The 18638-nt window shown below is 38.9% G+C and overlaps 1 protein-coding gene across 3 annotated transcripts in view; it reads left to right on the top strand.

Annotated features, from left to right (window-relative positions):
- The first annotated feature begins 12039 nt into the window (after positions 1-12039).
- Positions 12040-18638, top strand: part of ACBD5 (acyl-CoA binding domain containing 5) — a 29530-nt gene continuing 22931 nt past the window's right edge. The window contains exons 1-3 of one of the 3 annotated variants that reach the window (XM_035317196.1): positions 12040-12323; positions 13341-13461; positions 14824-14896. In XM_035317196.1, coding sequence (XP_035173087.1) covers positions 12248-12323; positions 13341-13461; positions 14824-14896 — 270 coding nt within the window. In that variant the 5' untranslated portion in view covers positions 12040-12247. The remainder of the gene's footprint in view (positions 12324-13340; positions 13462-14823; positions 14897-18638) is intronic. The other 2 variants (XM_035317194.1, XM_035317195.1) reach the window with 2 other exon arrangements.

Raw genomic sequence — 18638 nt, 5'->3', positions numbered from 1 at the left:
ACAGGTTGAAACAACATATCATCTAGCAGGCACACCCTATGTGTGACCATCATTTTATGGTCTCATTGTTAATGAGACTTCATAACCCCCTAAGCTGATGTTTGGCTGGGTATCGTACATGCATACATAAAATAAAGGAGAGGAGTCTTTTTAATCATAGAGATTTATTTAAACAGACTCACTTTTGAAAGCTCTTTTGGTTTCCAGAGAAAGAAAAAATGTTTTGTCAAAAAGAGTTGGGATTAATACCTTTCCCTAAATGCCTAATATACATAATTTTTGATTACATTTATTGTGTGGCCTGAAAGGTTCCTTATTCCATTTCATATAAAAGAATTCAGTATTCAAGTGCTTTCTTGATCTGCATTAGGAAGAGAGCAGCAAATTTGACATATGGTACCTCATTCAGAAACATTATTTCTTCGTAACTGAAAAAGCTTCATTTCAGTTAACTCTTTTAGTATTATTTACAGTAGCCTCATGCTATATATTAGAACAATAAAGCTGCTATAATGTGATTTTCCATTACAGTTCCATGATGGATATAAATTACACCAACCTGTATCAGCAGCCTACAGCTTCAGTTCAGCTGAAAGCCAGCTGGTGTTGGCTGAAGCAGCAGTGGGTTGGTCACAAGCCCTGCTACCTTCTACTGTGGTCACCGCCAGCCATGACACACTGGTGTTAGGCTGGTAGCTTCTAACTCCTGCCTCGACACATGGCAGACACTTGCATTTTCTGGATCAGAATATCACTTACTTTACCCCGATGCAGTATTAGCAAGAGTTAGGAAATAACTGTGAAAATATTGTTCATATCAGTAGAATATGTTAATAGGAAGGTCTAGTAAATCATCCACTCCCTCTCTTAAATATGGCAAAATGTCCCTTGTACTCCTGTACTTCGTAGTCCAGCTTTTTATGTTTCTAATTTTAAATGTCCCTACTGAAAACGGCCTGGAGCTTCCAATACGTCAGCTGTCAGACGTTTCTGCAGCCCACTGTGTTACTGCACAACTTTTGCAATACTAAGGGTGACATTGCCATACGACTTTTCACAGATTTGCATACAAATGTACTGTTCAAAGGTTTAGTGAAGCCACAGGGGAATGTATTTATTTATAAGTGCCCAGGAATAATGGTCACAGCAACAGTCTACCAATTCATGTTTAATCCTTTGCTGGGGCTTATTCACAAAAAAAAAAAAAAAAAAAAAAAAAAAAAAAAAAAAAAGATTGTATAAATTGCCCTGTCCAATGTATAGCCATTCTGGTGTGAAAGTTTTTAATCAAATAAAAGGTGGCATTTTGTTTCAAAGTAGTTCACAAGCTACAACAGATAAAATAAACAAAAAGCCTTATTCATCATGAAGTAAGGGTTTCCCTGTGCAGGGTAATACCGAAACAATTATAACAATTTCAAATTCATGCCTTAATATATGTCAAAAATCTCACAACAGTAGGTTGGTTTTGTTTGCCCTCCATAAAGCAGACTTCTCTTGTCATATATATTCTGAATTTATGTGGGAAAACTTCAAACTAATGAAAGAACATGTTTAACCTCCAGTTGGCATGTACATACATTAAGCACTAGTTGTTTTATGTAGTGATGGCTAAAACTGGTGGAAGTTAAGACTTGTCAGCTATTTATTGTTGATTGTGTTTTATATAACTCATATTTCATAACCTCTCTTGGTTAGTAAGAAGAGATTTAGTCGCAGGAAGGCTTATTTTGATATAAATCAGTAATCTGAAAGCTAAATTCAGGACACAAAGGCAATATATGTTTCTAGTCCTAGCAGCAAGGTTGGTCTGAATGGTGTTTCTTCCTTCTCAGTATTCCTGACATTTAGACATCTGTTTTGATATTTAATTATATTAGTCCATAATTAATCCAGGATAATCTAGCACATCTTCTGCTACCAATTAAAATTGTTTGGTTTTGCTGAACCATTTCTCAAGAGCACACCTGTAGAAAGGAAGGGACAGGAATTTGTTCTCTGTAAAATACATCTGCCTCATCTGTTATTCAGGGAGGGCCACGTTACATGAATGAAATGATGTCACAGCGGGATGAAAGAATTGATCCTATCTACCTACCCAGCCCAGATGTTTAGGACACACCTGACTTGGGAGTGGGTGTGGATGAATAAGCATATTTACCTCACAAGTGCAAAAGGAGCAATAAAACAATAACTGTGCTCCAGCAGGACAGGAATACCTGTTACCATATCACTGAAGTGCTTCGGCTCAGCTGCAGGAGCTTGGCTCTTCATTACGGGATGGTGCAACAAGCCCTAGTGACAACCAACTGCACCAGGTGAGTATGGATGTTTCCTAAAACAGCTTGATCCGTGCAAGAGGCTTCTGCTGGCATGTTTTTCTGGCCCAGGTTTAGCCCTCCTGACACAGCTCCACCAAGACAAATCTGTAGTGAGGATTTGCTCAGGACATTCCAACTGTTTAACAAAACCTGCTTATTCTGGCTGAAAGGGGTAGAGGAGCATTTCTGAGAACAGCTCCAGAGGCTGATCAGAGGGGCAGCAGCGGGTGGCTGTGGGTATGCAGGGGATGGTGACTTCTGCAGCCAACTCAGAAGCCACTTGCAGGGGACATGTGAATGCAGCCTGTGTTCATGGAAAGAGGCTTAAAAGTGTATTTACTCTATTAAAATGTAATTTAACCCTGACAATTAAAAGGGTGTAAAACTTGAAAATTAATCATTTGTATCTACTTTGCTTTTTAATTTCCAGCCACTGACTAGAAGTGGAATTCAGTTTCATGACAAAGTGAGTTGACACCCTTGGTTTAATGCCATTCTGCTCTTTTGAATAGCTTCTGATCTGTGAGCTAATCTGATAAATGAAGACATGTTGTGCACACATGGTATGCATTTTAAAGAGCTTCAGTGTGTTAACATGCTACTCTGAATATGGTGGGCCCCACGAGGAAGCGAATAATTTGAGACACATGAGACAGAAGCAAAGACTGGAGGAAGTCGGGATGGTCCATTTGGAATGAAAGAACATGCACCACAGAAATCCTTTCTAGGGCAGGCATGAGCCTTCATTTACTTTTAATACAACCATTTCAAATAATTTTGTTTTCTTTTTTTCAGGTCATTCCCAATCACTTTTCTGTGCATCTTTTCAATAATGTAAAATATCCAAGTCCATTGATTTGGGGTCTGATTCTGCTTCTTTTTACACACCAATTCCCAAATCCAAGACATGTGAGACAACTTCATGTCTGAGGTAAAAAATGCCATCATTTTATATTTTTTTTTTATTATTTTTTCTGTTTTCATCAATTCTCTATTCCAGTTATGCCACAGATTCTTTAATGAAATGATTCTTTAGTCATGTATATGACAGCATCCAGCAAACGTGAAAATCTTTCACAATGATTTTAAAATTATCTATCTGTGAGTCCTCCTGTGGATGCAAACCTGAGCAAAATAAGGGTAATGGCAGGTGGCAGAAGTAAAACACAAGGCCAGCATTCCTGATAACCAAGGGCTCTAGCTTGTAAACATACACAGGTCTTAATTTTATCATTGCGACATCAGTGGGATGCTCACACGTGGTGAGCTGCAACATGTGCATGATCACAGACTTAGTCAGCTCAACAACTATTTTGTCTTCAAAAGACTCGTATTTGGGCTGTGGTTACAGTGGTTTAGGCTTCATGTTGGGAATGGTTTAATCTCTGTGTTGTGAACGTCTCTCATTCCTTCATCTGTCCCACATGCGGTTTTGGATTTTCTTATAAAGAAAGGGGAAGCTGTGGTGGGGTGGGGTAGCCGGGCTTGTGCAGCCAGTGGAGCACTGCCATGTGAGCCACAGCAGAACCCAGCTAATCCGAGGAGGAACAGGCTCTTCAATCTCTTCCACTGATCTGTTTAATTTATTGCTTATAACAACAGCTAATAACACATTGATCGACTTCATAAGTATCATAACTGCTTTATATATTATGGATGTACAAATATATGTGTATATAGTTGGTCTTTGCGTTGTTTCATTGCATATAAAACAGAAATACATTTATGCATTTTGTCCAAAGAATTAAATATTTTTAAACTTTTTTTGAAAAAGAATGCCAGTACATAGTGTAAACAGTACTTTTATCATGATATAGAAATGTAGATTTCAGGATAGACAGTCCAACTAATCAAAAGCTTTCTTTTTTAAGACATATTTAAGTATTTAAATTCTAAGACTTAGTTTTAATTTTTAATCATCATGTAAAAAATCCCTGAGCTGACATTTCATAGAGGCAGTAAAGCAGGAAAGACTTTTATGGGTAATCCAGATGAAAATTCTAGAACTACCATGCACAGGAATGAGAACACATACTTAAAGTTATTCTTAAAAATGATCTAGAGAAATAAGTGAAAAAACAGCAACTCCCTCTTGGAAAAAGTTATAAACAGGATCGAGCTGCTTATAATGCATGATTTGCTGAGGCAGCTGGCAGACATTTATCCCAAGAGTTCATAAAAGTCAGAGGTAAGCTGCAAAGAAATTTGTAGCTTCCTTTTCCAAAATAAATAAATAAATAAATAAATATATCATTAGACACCCATAGCATCTCCCATCTGCAGGATTTTGAGCAGGCAGTGAAACAGTAAAATACCAGGAGAGTGAACAGGCCAACAAAAAGAGATCTTTAATCACAGTGTTTAAAACACATTTTTTGGCTTACATTAAAGGGATATAACAAGGGAGATCTAGAGATCTAGTTATCTGCAGTTTCTAAATTTAGATATTCTTAAATCAGTGTGTCCAGATTAGTTACATCCAAGAGTTTTAAAAGAGCCAGGAAAGAGCACTACAGACTGTTAATATTCATTCTCAGTCAGTTTTCAAACGCTGGAGAAGCTCCAGAGCACTTAAAGAAAGCAAAGCTTGTGCCACTATTGAAAAAAGATAAATAACTATTGTAGTCCTATCAACTTAGTATTGATCCCGGGTATACAACACAATGACCAACAGGAGATTCCATTAAGAAAGAATTAAAGAAGGATATCTTAATGATGCAAATGAATAGGAATGTATAGAGAAGTATACATATATTCAGGATAACTCAATAACCTTTTCTAAGAAAATACAAGTTTAATAGATATATCAGTCTATCTACCTACCTACCTACCTACCTACCTACCTACCACAAACTGTGTTACAGAAATATATTCAGATTTCTGTAAAGTATGTGACTTTGCATGAATTTTTGATTGAAAACTACAATAACACTAAAAAACATTTGTGGTACTGAGAAGTCATTGTGGTGGACATTAAATCAAAAACATTCTGACAGACTTCAAACGTGGTCATAAAGATGAGTGAACCAATTTAACTCTGTGTTATTTAACTTATTTTGACTAACCTAGCAAGAAAACAAAAAAATCATTGTTGATAAAACTTTCAGAGAGTGCAGTGATTAGGGGAGTAAAAAAATAAGTAAAAGAATGGTGGTGTCATGATAGAATAATCTGATAAATGAGTTGCAAAAACAGCGTAACTGATAATGACCACTTAGAGTTTCATCACTTGGAACAAAAGCTTCAAGAGTAGGTACTTCTAACTAGGGTCCCCAGCTACAAACAGGGTATGGCCATCTTGTGCCTTGAGGCTCTTGTCCATCTCCATACAGTCAAAAGGGTCAATGAATTCTGGATGTACGAATGAGAATCCTGAGTCTGGAAAAGGCAGTATCTCAGTCCTCTACTGCCTCTTTGATATTGATACAGCAATTACTGCAGCGTTGTAGTAGTATCTGGGATTTAAGAAAGATGTTGAAATATTGGAAGGACGTAAGAAGAATTAATTCACGGGAGCATAAGCATCAGTGAATTAAATTCTAAATAAAGGAATCAAGGGGTTGCTTAATTTCTATTTATTCATAGAGGGATTGTTGAAGAACCTTTCAGGAAGATAATAGTGAGCTCTATAAGCCAGCATTCAAAGATATAAAGAAATAAAATAATAATTAAAAAAAAAGGAATGTGAACTAGGGAAATAAATGGAAGAAATAGGATATCTTTTCACTGTTCTTTTCTTTTGTATGGCAAATTTGTAATACTAACATTTGATTTCACAATGTTTTTAAGTGATCTATATGACACTGAAGACTTGGTCTTAAGTGCTGATATGAGTGCTCTTTAATGGCTATATCTTTGGTTAAAGATTTATAATGGCTTCTGAAATTGTCCTCTGCCCTCTAGTAGATTACTCAGTGTGACAAACAGACTTTGATATAACTTGTTGTTAGCACAGGCATGTAGCTGCCCAGCTCATCACTTACTTGGGGGTGCATGTGTATCTCTATCTGCAGCAGAATGACTTGACTTTAAATATCTCTGTTTAGGTGTATTCAAAGGCTTCTATGGATTCAATGATCATTTTTCAATTCACACTGCTTGGTTGTCTTTGTTTCTTGCATTATTTAATTTATTTTATTATTATTATTATTATTATTTTAGAAACCAACAGTAATTTACTTTGAAAACTATCCAGCAGGCTCTTTTATCTATTTTTTCTCAACTTTTGGGGGAAGAAGAACTGACAGCTGTCTTTCCTCACTAACCTTTCTGAGGCTTACAAAAGCCCTGATGCTAAGCTTTCCCTCATACCAAATATATGTATTAGTAACCAGGGCATTTCAGTGACAATGGGAATAAAAATGAATAAATAAATAAATATTATTTTAAAAACAAACAAACAAACAAAAAAACCTAAGACACTTGTTTTCCTATGTTTTCATCCATCCCATTTTTTCATCCCGTAATTTTCAGCTTAAGAATTAATTCCTTATTTTAAATGGCAAGATCTGGGATGTTCTGGTCTTGAGATGTGGTTAGTTGCTGTAGTTGTCCCAGCTCCCTCACCTCACAGAAGCAGGCAGGCCTTGTCAGCCCAAAAATCTGAAGGAGCGATTCTTCAAATTTTCTGGTTCAGTCAAGAAGAAATGATTTAACAGTAGAAACTGAAACAGCTCCTAAATGTCAGATTTCTTTCTCAACATGGTTTCACAGACAAACTTTCATGGATAATGTCCCGTACCAGACCTAACCTGAAGATGAGAGTGAAAAAGCCATGGTGCAAAGGTGGCTAGCTGGCACCATGTTCTGAGGAAGCCAGATTTTTTACCAGGTCTCAACAGAGCTAGGCGCTTATGGCCATTGTAATGAAGTGGTGGTACTATGCTGAGACACCCAGTTAAACTCGGTTTAAAATCCTTCAGCGAGCTTGTTTGTTGGAGGATTTACTCCAGTAAATCAACCCTAATCTATTAGATTAAGTGGTTGAAACCCATTGGCCAAAACCACAGTGGTATATTTTCTGCCTGAATAAATATACAAAAAGATAGAGAGAGGTCAGAAAACACTTGAATTCAGTCCTCTGTGCCAGTTATATTCCAGGTTTTGTGCAATGGTAAATATGTGTCATGAAAACATTTCACAAAGTCATTTTGCAGACTCGCTAGAAAGAATCATAACCTTCTTTTGCTAGGATTTTAAAAGAACAGGCCTAAACTAGGGCTGTTATTTTTTTTTTTCCTTCCAGATATTGAAAGAAATATCACAAGAGCTGTCTGGCTATAAATATGCCATTGCATAAGCACATTAATATGATACAGTCACAGTATTTTGTTTGCTGTTCCCGAGAGGGAAATTACACAAGGATAGGCTTATAAAACTTTAGCGGCACTAGTTGCAAAGGTAAGAAGCACAAATGTCAAAACAGAAATAATATCCCAGACAGAGTTGGGTTTTCAGAGTCAAATTCTACTAATTTGCATTATGAAAATGTGTAACCATAAATATCCCCAAATCAACCACGTAAATCCAAATTTTCATCCCTGTAAATGACAGCCTGATTTAAACTCCAGTAACTGTATTTCTTACTGAAGGGAAAAGAATAAGCTTTTGTTATGAACCGTCTGGTCCTGCTGTTTATAAGAAGACATAGTTTGTCATTGCTGCAAGATGAAACTTTTTAAAGCTCATTTTATGGCTGGATTTTTTAAATGTTCCTTCTAGAATATGCGAAACCTGAACAATTCTGTTATAACAATGTGCTGGTTTTACAAGAATACCTTGAGGCAGTAAGGAAAACTGAACTTTATTAAAAATTTCATAAAAGAAATGAACAGTAAGCTTGAAAAAAGTAGAGGGGCTTAAGATACAATATGAGGCCGCACTGTACTTCAGCCCTGCAACGATGTAAACCTGTAAAAGGTTTCAACTTCATAAGGACTGTATAGTTCAATGCAAAGTCAAATGCTGCTAAATGTCTTTGGAAGTGTGATTATATTTTGTTCTCCAAAGGGTGTTTTATGAAACAGATGTGAGCTGATACTTCTGTTACTGCATCCTCTTTTTGAAACATGAGATGAGGGGAGGCAGGGAGGAAACAAAAACACAGCTCACAATATTGGAGATACCTGAACTGAACAGCTTGAGAGGGATTTAAAATTGGATGTATTACCTTTAACCCCTTTGACAACATGGAGCCTAATCCTTAGGCAAAGCAGACTAATGGTTAAAAATATTTCCATTATTTAATCCTCAACTGTGAAATGAATTGGTATTTCTAGCTGAGTTATTAATGGGTGTATCTGAGCGGCACAAGAAAATATCCATCCCCAAAGGCATTCTTGCTCATTTCAAGCTAGCCTTTTTCCCAAGGAGCTTTTCCTGAGGAACAGGAATTAGCCTACATGGGTGGACAAATTTCAGCTGCTGGTTTTGCCATATTCATTGTACACAAATAGTTCCCTTTCTCCAGAACTGTTGATTTTGACACAAATATTCTTCATGATTTCATTGAAAAATCCTGTAGCAAATGTCAACGGATACATTAGCCTTTCTACTGTGAGCAATGTAGAATACTCCTTACGAAAACGTTTGGCTTAGATAACATCTTTCCATTCTTCATAAGCATGTAGATTTAACTTAGAAATTTTAATGCTAATTTAGTTCTTCATAATTATGACTATTAGGTTTTAAATAATTCATTCTCCCTCCCTGCTGGATTACATACCTCAAAAAGTAATCTTTGCTAAAATTACATGCTCTTGGATCTGGTAGCTTACAGAACTTGCTTTTAATGAATATGAGACTATGGTCTAGTTTCTTAAGAATCATTTAAAAATATTTCTGTGAAATACACTGCCGTGATTCAGACCCTTGAGGGAGCAATAGGCATAATTGGTTCCAGTTGCTGCTTTTCACTTGCATAATTATACTGACTCCTCTGTCCCCCAAGTAAAATGAAGGTGCTCTTCAAGCTGGACTGGGATGTAGCTCGCCACTGGAAGCAACTGCTAGAAAATTAAATCAGACCTGGGATACAAAGGAGAAGAACACAGAGGGGCGGTTGCGGCTTACACATGGCACAGAATGAGGATTGTAAAGGAGCTCAACAGATCAGACTCTGATAGACTGTCCTGTGCTCACTGGACATCACTGGGCTCAATAACCATCCCTAATCCATCTGTGAAGAGTAGGTCCAAGGTTACATTCAGGATCACACTTCTCTGCATTTTCCAGACATCCTCTAAGTGTACTCCTTCGGGCACTACAACACCATGTTTCCATGCAGGATTTTATGTCTCAACATTGCCAGAAATGCCTCATATGAGCAATTCACGTTCTCTCCTTGAACAGTCTCTGGAACACCAGCTGAAGAGAAGTGTGAGGATAGGAAAGTATACAGACATGTCACGTTTCAGACATAACACTCACTGCCAAACCACGCTGGAAGCAGAGTACTGTGGTTTCTCCTCTCACACCTCAAATGATGGGCATCACTGGTCAGTCTTTCTATCACAGTTCCCAATGTTTAACTTCTCATATACTGGATCAAAAATTAATAATAATAATAATAAAAAGATGGTCATACTTACGACTGCTTTGGAGGCCACTTTTGCAGAGTGACAGAAACACAATCCACTTTAACACATAGATTATAAGTAGATCCTACAAACTTGTGGTCATTCCCAATAGGTACCCAGCAGACAACAGAGAAACACCTTATAATGCTGTTCCCTCAATAATGGAGTGTAGATCCTTGGCCTGAGATAAAGTTCCAGATTTGTTCCTCACTGTCTACAAGAGATGACAGGCTCTCCTTTATTACCTGCATTAACCCTACATGGAAGTCAATACAATGAGAATGCAATATGCATATATAAGGACAGCTAATGGCACACTGATTAGTATTATATATGAGCATTTAAATTAACTAGTCATTTGTGATATATTCTCACAGGCTCACCAGTGCTTATAATTTGCCTCTCATTTACTATTTCATCCTTGTCTAAGGGCGTGATGGTACAGATTATTTTGGGTTACTTCATTTTCAAGTGCCTCGTTCTAGATCTGCAGATCTCGCACTCTCACACATCTTCAGTGCAAAGATGGCAGCTTCTGTTTTTGCACCCAGCCATTAAATAGGTTGTCATTTGCATCTCTTTTAAAGCTTACTTCCAGTGAAAGACTGGGAAAGTTCATTATAAAAATGCAGACTTCATCTCTCTTAAAACAATTAAATGGCAAATGCTATTACAGATTTTCTCAGGTAAATAGAATTCATACATCAGCTGGCCTCACAAGAGGCCATTTATTTATTTATTTATTTATTTTGCAATTAACTCTTTGCATTTTCAAAAAATCCGTATTTATACAGAGACCCACTTATCTTCAAACAAACACTTCCCTTTGATCTGAGCTCTTGTCATTCCTACCTTCATGGATATAAAGAAGATGGATCTTAGCATAAAGCTCACAAGAGCCTCAGAAATCTAGCACTTGAAAAATTCAGAGAAACTCATCAGTGACATTAATATGAGTGCTGCAGCGATGTTCATAACATGGGTTTGTCATTTACCCCGTGTGGGGAATCCTATTTGAACACCTCTGGAAGCATAAGCTTCTCGCCAGTAAAGCTCTCCTGGGCCAGCTGGCTGCTGACCTTGTGGAATGCACTAGCTCAGCAGAGCACAGTCTGATCTGCTTTAATTCCCTCTCTGTGGAGCTTTTCTTTCCCACCAGAGGGCATATACTGTGAGTACACAACTGCCTTAAGAGGAATTTAAAATATATGTTGTGTACCAGATAAATGAACTGACTTGAATGCCAAGATTTTGAATTCTATCTAAAGGGGCTATTAATTCATCCCGTAGCTCACTGGATAAACTATTCCACTTGCTACAAAAGTAGTTTTAGCATACTTTTGTCTGATTTCATGCGCTGGATGCACAGCACTTCTGAATGAGGCCATTCATTTATTTAGCTACTGAGCTAGCTGGCTGTGCTGTAATGGCATTCATCCTCATCTCTCAATGCCATGGCAATAGTTATTTCCAGGGTTTCAGGTTTTTAAAATCCCATTCCTAAAATTTTAATGTAAATAGGAGTCATTACTGCTATTTAAAAATAATAATAATAAATGTGGCTAGAGTGAATTCACATTTGCGCGGATTATGTGGGAGCAGGTGTGAGGAGGGGGGAAGCAGCAAAGCAGAGTGCCAGGGCAGTGGGGAATCCTGTTTGGAATTCCTATTTTCAGGAATCTCCTGAAGATACTGGGGACGACACTGGGGAGCTATGCTCAGTGCTGTACAACAGGAGGAGTACGGCAGGTTTTGAGATCTTCTTATAATGTAACAAGCAGGGAAGAGAAAGAGAGGATATAGAAACGAGTGAAAAATAAAACTAATTGAGGTAAAAATAAATGAGAAAACAGTCTCCTGGGGAGCAGCCCTTCAACTAGGCTGGGGCCCAACGCCTCAGGCCCCGGGGCTCTGCCGGGGGCAACGCTCGGAGGCCGCCCGGGCGCTGACCGCCAGCCCCGGCGTTAGGAGGAAGGAAAGGGCCAGGTACGGAGCGGGGAGGCCGCGGACTACGTTTCCCAGCGAGCCCCCTGGAGGCCTCGGGGCGGTGCGAGGGGAGGGGAAGGCGTAACATGGGCGCCTGAGGCCGGCAGGGAGGTAGGGGTGGGCTGCGGGGCCAGGCTGGGCCGGGCCGCGGGTGGGCTGAGCTGTGCCCAGACCGAGGGGAGCGGGGCCGGGCCGGGCCGGGCACCCCGTCCCGCTGCCGCCGGGGGGCGGTGGGGTGGCGGCGCAGGGCCCGGAGCCTCCCTGCCCCTCTCCCGTGCTGCAGGCGGCCCGGCGAGGGAGGCTGAGCAGCGGCGGCAGCAGCAGCAGCAGGAGCAGGCAGGCGGTCGGGGACGGGACGGAGAGATGGCGGAGACCGGCTCGGTGCACGCCACCAGGTTCGAGGCGGCCGTGAAGGTGATCCAGAGCCTGCCCAAAAACGGTGAGAGCGGCCTGGGGGTGGCGGGGGCCTCGCTGGCACTGGGGGGGACGGGACGGGACGATGGGGATCAGCAGGAGGTGGCCCTGCTTTTATCGACCCCCCCCGTCCGGAGAAACTGGGCTTTGGGCTCCTGAACTCGCCCCAAAAGTTCCTCCCGAAGGAGGGGTCCTCAGCTGCCTGCGGGAGGGGCCTTTGCCTCCTTAAAACCCTGAAGTTGGTTTGACGACTTCGGGGCTGTTATCAGTTCCCTCTGTTGAAAGTTAGTGAAGCAGTAGAGTGAAGCACCAGCTCTTATCCTTTCATTAATAATGCTGAAAAAATCACGATTTGCACCGTTACTTATTTCTGTTATAAGTAAAATGGGTTTGTTGGGGTACCAAGATAAAGGTCACTGTAAACATCCCCTAACGACTGGAGTCCAACCTCGAAATAATTAACTCAGCGGAGTAGGTTTGAATCTTCTCTGCCAATTATTGCAGTTCTGTGTTTACATTTCCTGCTTTTACAAGTGTTTACTTCACAAAGGAAGACGAGAAAACAAAACCAGGAGGAACAGTGAAACTGTTATTGAAAGACCTGTCGAATATCGAAATAAACAACAAAGTGCCTTATTCTTTTAGTTCTAGAGTGTTTCAGTAAGTTACTGCCTGTAACACCAGAATGGCTTGTGACATACGGTGTTTACTGCAAGCCGAATCTGTCCCTTTAAACTGAGTGAAAGGAGGCTTGCTCTTTGTTACTTATTACTCTTTTGCTAATTGTGGATTCTGACGTTAGCAGTAGTAAAGGTTATAGTCCCTTCAATTTGATCTGAAGCGTGTGCTCTCTGTAAAGTAAATATTGTCAGTGAGGCAGACTCCAGCTAGCTGAAGATGTTTTCCCTCGACTCAAACTGTACTGCTGTGAATCAGGCTGTAACAAACTGCAGGCTATTTTCAGGCAGAAATACTAACCTCGTGAAATACTTGTTAATAATCTTGACTACAACTTAATTGTATTTTAAAATGCTTTCACTAGGTTCATTCCAGCCAACAAATGAAATGATGCTGAAGTTCTACAGCTTTTATAAGCAGGCAACACAAGGACCCTGTAACATTCCAAGACCTGGATTTTGGGATCCAATTGGTAGATACAAATGGTAACTTTTTTTCCTCATACTTTGAGTGGAAATGTTTAGAAGAGTGGCTGTTGGAGGAAGGTATTAGTGAGTTTATTTCTTTTTCTTAATCTTTGATGCTTCAATTTATTTTCTTCCTTGTGCTCCAGCTTTCTAGCTCAGGTGATTTATTTTTTTTGGACAGACACCATCATGGTATCTCTCCAGTTTTTATCCTACACCATAGACTGCAGGCACTCTGCAGGGTGTGTGATGTGGAATTGTGTCTGGAATTCTTCCTTCATGCTCACATCATACAAGATAACACAAGAAATAAATAGGTGCTGGTTGAAAGACATGATGAATACTGCTTCAAGCTCTTGAAGAGAGGTCTAGTTTGTGTCTTTCTGGTTTGTCTGCCCGGTGGCAGAACTTCCCACTGTCAGTATTCTCCTTGTGCTGGGAAGACTTCTGATTAAAGAGACTGTTGAGATCTGTTTGAAAACACGTAGCAACACTTTTCTTATTAAGTTTTTATAATCATTTTGTCCTGAAGAGTATTATTGCTGTCTATATGGTCAGGGTCTTCTTGGGATCTGTGAAAAGAGTTCTTTGACTTTTTTTTTTCTTCTCCAAATTAAGGTGAAGGGTATGTTTGCATGACTAGGGAAGTAAGCTTCCAATCGTCTGGCTGTTTGTAGTTCAAATGTGAGCCACCAGCCTTGGGGTTTTGCTGTAAGTGGGACAAATAGTCTGGCAAGAGGTAGGGGCAGTGTCAAATCAAGTGCAAGACTGGGTAAGGAAATGTTTTATTCCAGCCTCTGTTTTGACAGATTCTTTTGGCAATGCTAAAAAAACTTTAATTGGAGTTTGCTGTCTTGCAGAACCGGAGAGGTGGGTATTTTGTAGGTCATGAGTAGCAATGGTGGTAACTGGGGGCAACAATTGAACTGCTGCCAATTAGACAAGTGCATCTTTCCCCTGCTGCTAAACGTTTTACTTGTACCCTGTTATAAGTTAGCTGGCACTTATGAGCAACTGTCACTAAATATTTAGGCCTGCTTTAGTCTGTAGTAGAGGGCCTAAAGTCAATCAGAAGGGAAATATGTGTCTTTCATAATGTCTGGGCTTGTAAACAGCTTAGACACAGGATCATAGTTGACCAGTGAGGAACTGTGTAGTCCTCAGGCTGTTCATTTTGTCGCTTCTTTATTGATGTCCCACTGTTTAATTATTCTAGCAAATTGTATATTTGGTCTTTTAAAACAAGTTGCAAATTGTTGTTGCATTTTATTTGTATTAGAGAAACTTCAAGTATTATATAACTGACCTACTTACAGCTGGGCTGAAAAAAATCCCATGGGCCTCGCAGATTCTGAAGATGCGTGTGACTTTGTTTCTTAGGGATGCCTGGAGTGCTCTGGGAGACATGTCCAAAGAAGAAGCCATGATAGCCTATGTTGAAGAAATGAAAAAGGTAAATATATTAATGAGTAGAAGGCATCTTACAGAACAAATGTTCCATGAAATACACTAGGGAATGTGAGGAGATTCTCACTGAATACCGTCAGGGCTCCAAAAGAATTATTCTCTAGATGAGCTGTTACACTTCACTACTATGCTGTTTGGCCTGTTGGGCGAATAAAATTATGTAGCTTCCTCCAATTCAATTCCTATTGAATTTGGCATGTTTTTAGAAAAACGCGAGTTCTAGTTGATCTGAAGCATAAATGATAGATCTAAAGAAATACTGAAAACATGGTAAAAGGGGGCTGTGGAGAAAACAGAGGAATCTAATGTCCAACAAAAGATAAGCTGAATTTACTGAACACTGCTTCAGTTCTCCAAGTTGAGAGAGGTAAGGGGTCCTTATCTTGGGGGTGGGGAGGTGTTGGGGTGGGAAGACTCCAAAAGTAATTTGTCAATAAGAACATCACTCTCATGACTGGAGAGATGACATGATAATCAAATATGTAAACTTATTTGTCTGACTTTTTTTCAGGAATAACTCAGCAGCCTGAGTTTTCTTTTCTTGTGATGAAAATATTTCTTGTATGTTACGTTTTGTGGCTGATGCTTATAATTGAGTAACTTGGTTTGTCTTGTTTGGAATAGATGCATAACTTGTAAACATCCGTAGTTACTTTATTAAATGTGTATTAAAGCATTAACTAACGAAATTGTTCAGAATTAAGGTTTCTTTTCTTTTATTAGCTAACCTTTCTCACTGCAGTCCTTTGCACTAGCTGTTTTAAGTAGCCTGCCCAGTTTAAAGATTATTTTTTCTGTCCTTCTGGATGAAGGTATATCTGTAACTTATTGTAATGAGGTTAGCATCAAAGAGAGGAAACTCTAATCTGAATATGCTTGCTTTTCTCCTAGGCCATTATCTTAACATTCTTAAAAGTTTACTTGAATACTCAGCATGTTTAATGATTAGTACAGCAAAAAACCTTTATTTGGTGAAGAGCTGGAATTCAACTACTTTTTTTTGTCTGTAACTTTGGTTATTCTGTTCCTGTTGGCACTATTGTTTATGCTTTAAAATGAAAAAAATAATAATCCAGAAAACATGAGAGGCCAAATGTTCATATTATTTTTTTTTAAATCCCCACCAAATTTTAACTTGTTTTGAATGCAGACCACAAAATTTATCCCTTCCTTTCAAATCTGTTTCAAAATGTATTAATATTTCAGTAGAGTACCCGCTCTTTTCAGTGAAGTAGTTAGTTCCATCAGGATGCTAAAATTAAGTGAAGTTGTGCAGTGTGTTCCAAAAAAAGCTTAGTAAGTCTCCTGTGAGGAAGTCTGCTTACTTGACCCTAATGAAGCACAAATATTCTGCCTCTGTACGGATTACGTGCAAAGATTGGAGAGCAAATGACTTCTTGCCTCACACAGCTTTGAAACTGGGGATCTGTTTACCCTGCATTACCGCAGCTTCAGCCCTTGCATTTGAAATCCTAGCTTCAGCTCTTCCAACCCAGTTGGTTCTACTTGAAATGTCAATAGAAGTGCATTTCACACGGATCCGCTGGGTTGTTCTGTCAGCACATACTGCACTAACCTCCGTGGTGGTACTGTGGGCGTTTGGCTGTTGCTGCTTAGGTGTCCGTGACATTTGTATCTTGATGTAACAGAACTGTGTGTAAGGGTGTGATTGATATTTCTCCCTTCTCCGCCACCCTGGAATATAACCCTAGCACTTGAGTTAGGGCCGTGCATGTATCAGCCGACCCATTTACAAGTTGAACATTATTGTAGACTTCTTCCCTCCCCTCATGTGGTAGCACTGAAAATTGCAGCCGTTGAGAAGGGTCTGGGTGAGATTTCCATGTGTTGGTAGGCAATGACATTACTTGTCTTAGTCCTTGCGAAGATGAATCTGAGCTCAGGTACATTTTGGTTAAAGCAAATATCTCTTCCAAGTCACATTTCTGAAAGTTTATGTTACAAAATACTGTTTAGACTAACTTATTTACATCTCAGATAACTTGTTAATATCATTTTATTAATATTAAATATAAATATCACCTTATATTTAACATTATTACATTAATATTTAAAATTAATATTATCATATTAATGAGCTGTATCTTAGCAATAAAAACATTAATTTACAGTGTTTTTAATTTGAAAAAAGGATCTTTGTGTGATTTGTCTGACATCCAAAGAAAGCAGTAATTCAGGATGCATAGTAACTTATTTTGTATTTACAATTTAAAATTTTTTGTGTTGGGCAGCGTGGCTAATACACATAAGCAACCAATTTTGTTTCTGAGAGTTTATTGTTTTTCTTTTTTGCTACCTAAAAGGTATCAGTTACAAAGCTCTTACTGCACAGCTGCTGTTAAACAAGATACTAGGAATTGCTCCAACTTATTAAAAGTATATTGACATCTCTTCAGAATGTGAAGAACGGTTACTTTAAATGAATGCACGTATGAAGACGCAGTACGAAACAGTTTACGGTGTAGATGATAGATATAAATACCGAGCAAATACAAGTGTGTTACTCTAGACTGGGTTTCTTATTTCTCTCAGTGCTATTGAAGGTTGTTTTTTCTGTTGTTTGTTTTTAAAATGCTTGTCCTGTTTCTAGTTCGTTTCCAGCTCCATATCTGAGCACCAAGCATTTCCATCTAACAAATACGGGATGAATTATATTTGCTAAATAGATCAGACAAGTGGTGATGGAGCTGTAGGTTGATAGGATCTTTGTCTCTTGGTATCTTTGACTGGTGTGCAAGTGTTGACTTGTTAGCTGCTAGCCTGCCTGGAGCTTCTGCCTTGTGAAGTAATGCTGTAGCTTTTGCTTCTGCTGCTTAGTGAAGTGCTTGGTGCTTCTATTTGAGAAGCACATTCTGTGGCAACCTGTACCTTCCATCTGGTACTTTCTCCTCCTCTTCTGGAGGAGGAAGCATACCATAGATGGTAGTCTGCTTCTACCTGAGTCCTTTTGTACTGTTACTGACTTTTACCCCCCCCACTTTTTTTTTTTAAGAGGATGAAGAAGTAACAAAGCTACCAGCAAAAAGCTTGCTCAAAGGACTTGAAGGGGACTAGTATCTAAATAGATAATAAATAAGGGGACAAATATCTAAAACTTCAAAAACAATGTTAAATTATTGAAACACTTTCTATTCGTTCTAGATTACAACTTAATATTCTTATCAGAAAATTAAAGGTATTGGTTTTGTAAATTAAAACCAATTTTTTATCAGAGTAATGACTTCAGAGCCAAATTCTGCTTTAAAGTCATTTGGAGCTTGTTTGCTCTTCTTCTATGTGTTTATGTGCACTGACCCAGCTTTGTTGGATTCTGTCCACCTTGTTTTTTGGTTGACCCAGGAAGGTACTTTCAATCTGTTCCTTACATTCCATTGAAGATGGCAGGTATTGACAAGTAGGAAGAATTCTTTGGCAAAAAAAAAGTCTTACAGTCTCATTTTCTGTGTGGAGTGGCAGTCTATAAAGTAAATTGCATCAGATAAAAGCAACCTGTTGAACCTTGAGTAGGTTTAGTTTGAAACTGTTGAAATAACAGATTGCTACTCATATTGTGCTGAGGCTGTCCTTTAGTTGTGGCAAACGCATTAGCTCTCCTGTCTTACTGTCACCCAAAGAAAGTTAATACAGCTAGTTCAGGTTCTTGTCTGGTAAATTAGGTTCATGCTATTTTAAAAAAATGAAAGAAAAATCTTAATAATGTGTTAAGA

This window comes from Oxyura jamaicensis, chromosome 2 (assembly GCF_011077185.1).
Source record: "Oxyura jamaicensis isolate SHBP4307 breed ruddy duck chromosome 2, BPBGC_Ojam_1.0, whole genome shotgun sequence".
NCBI classification, from domain to species: Eukaryota; Metazoa; Chordata; class Aves; order Anseriformes; family Anatidae; genus Oxyura; species Oxyura jamaicensis.
This window is presented reverse-complemented; position numbering and strand designations above follow the sequence as displayed.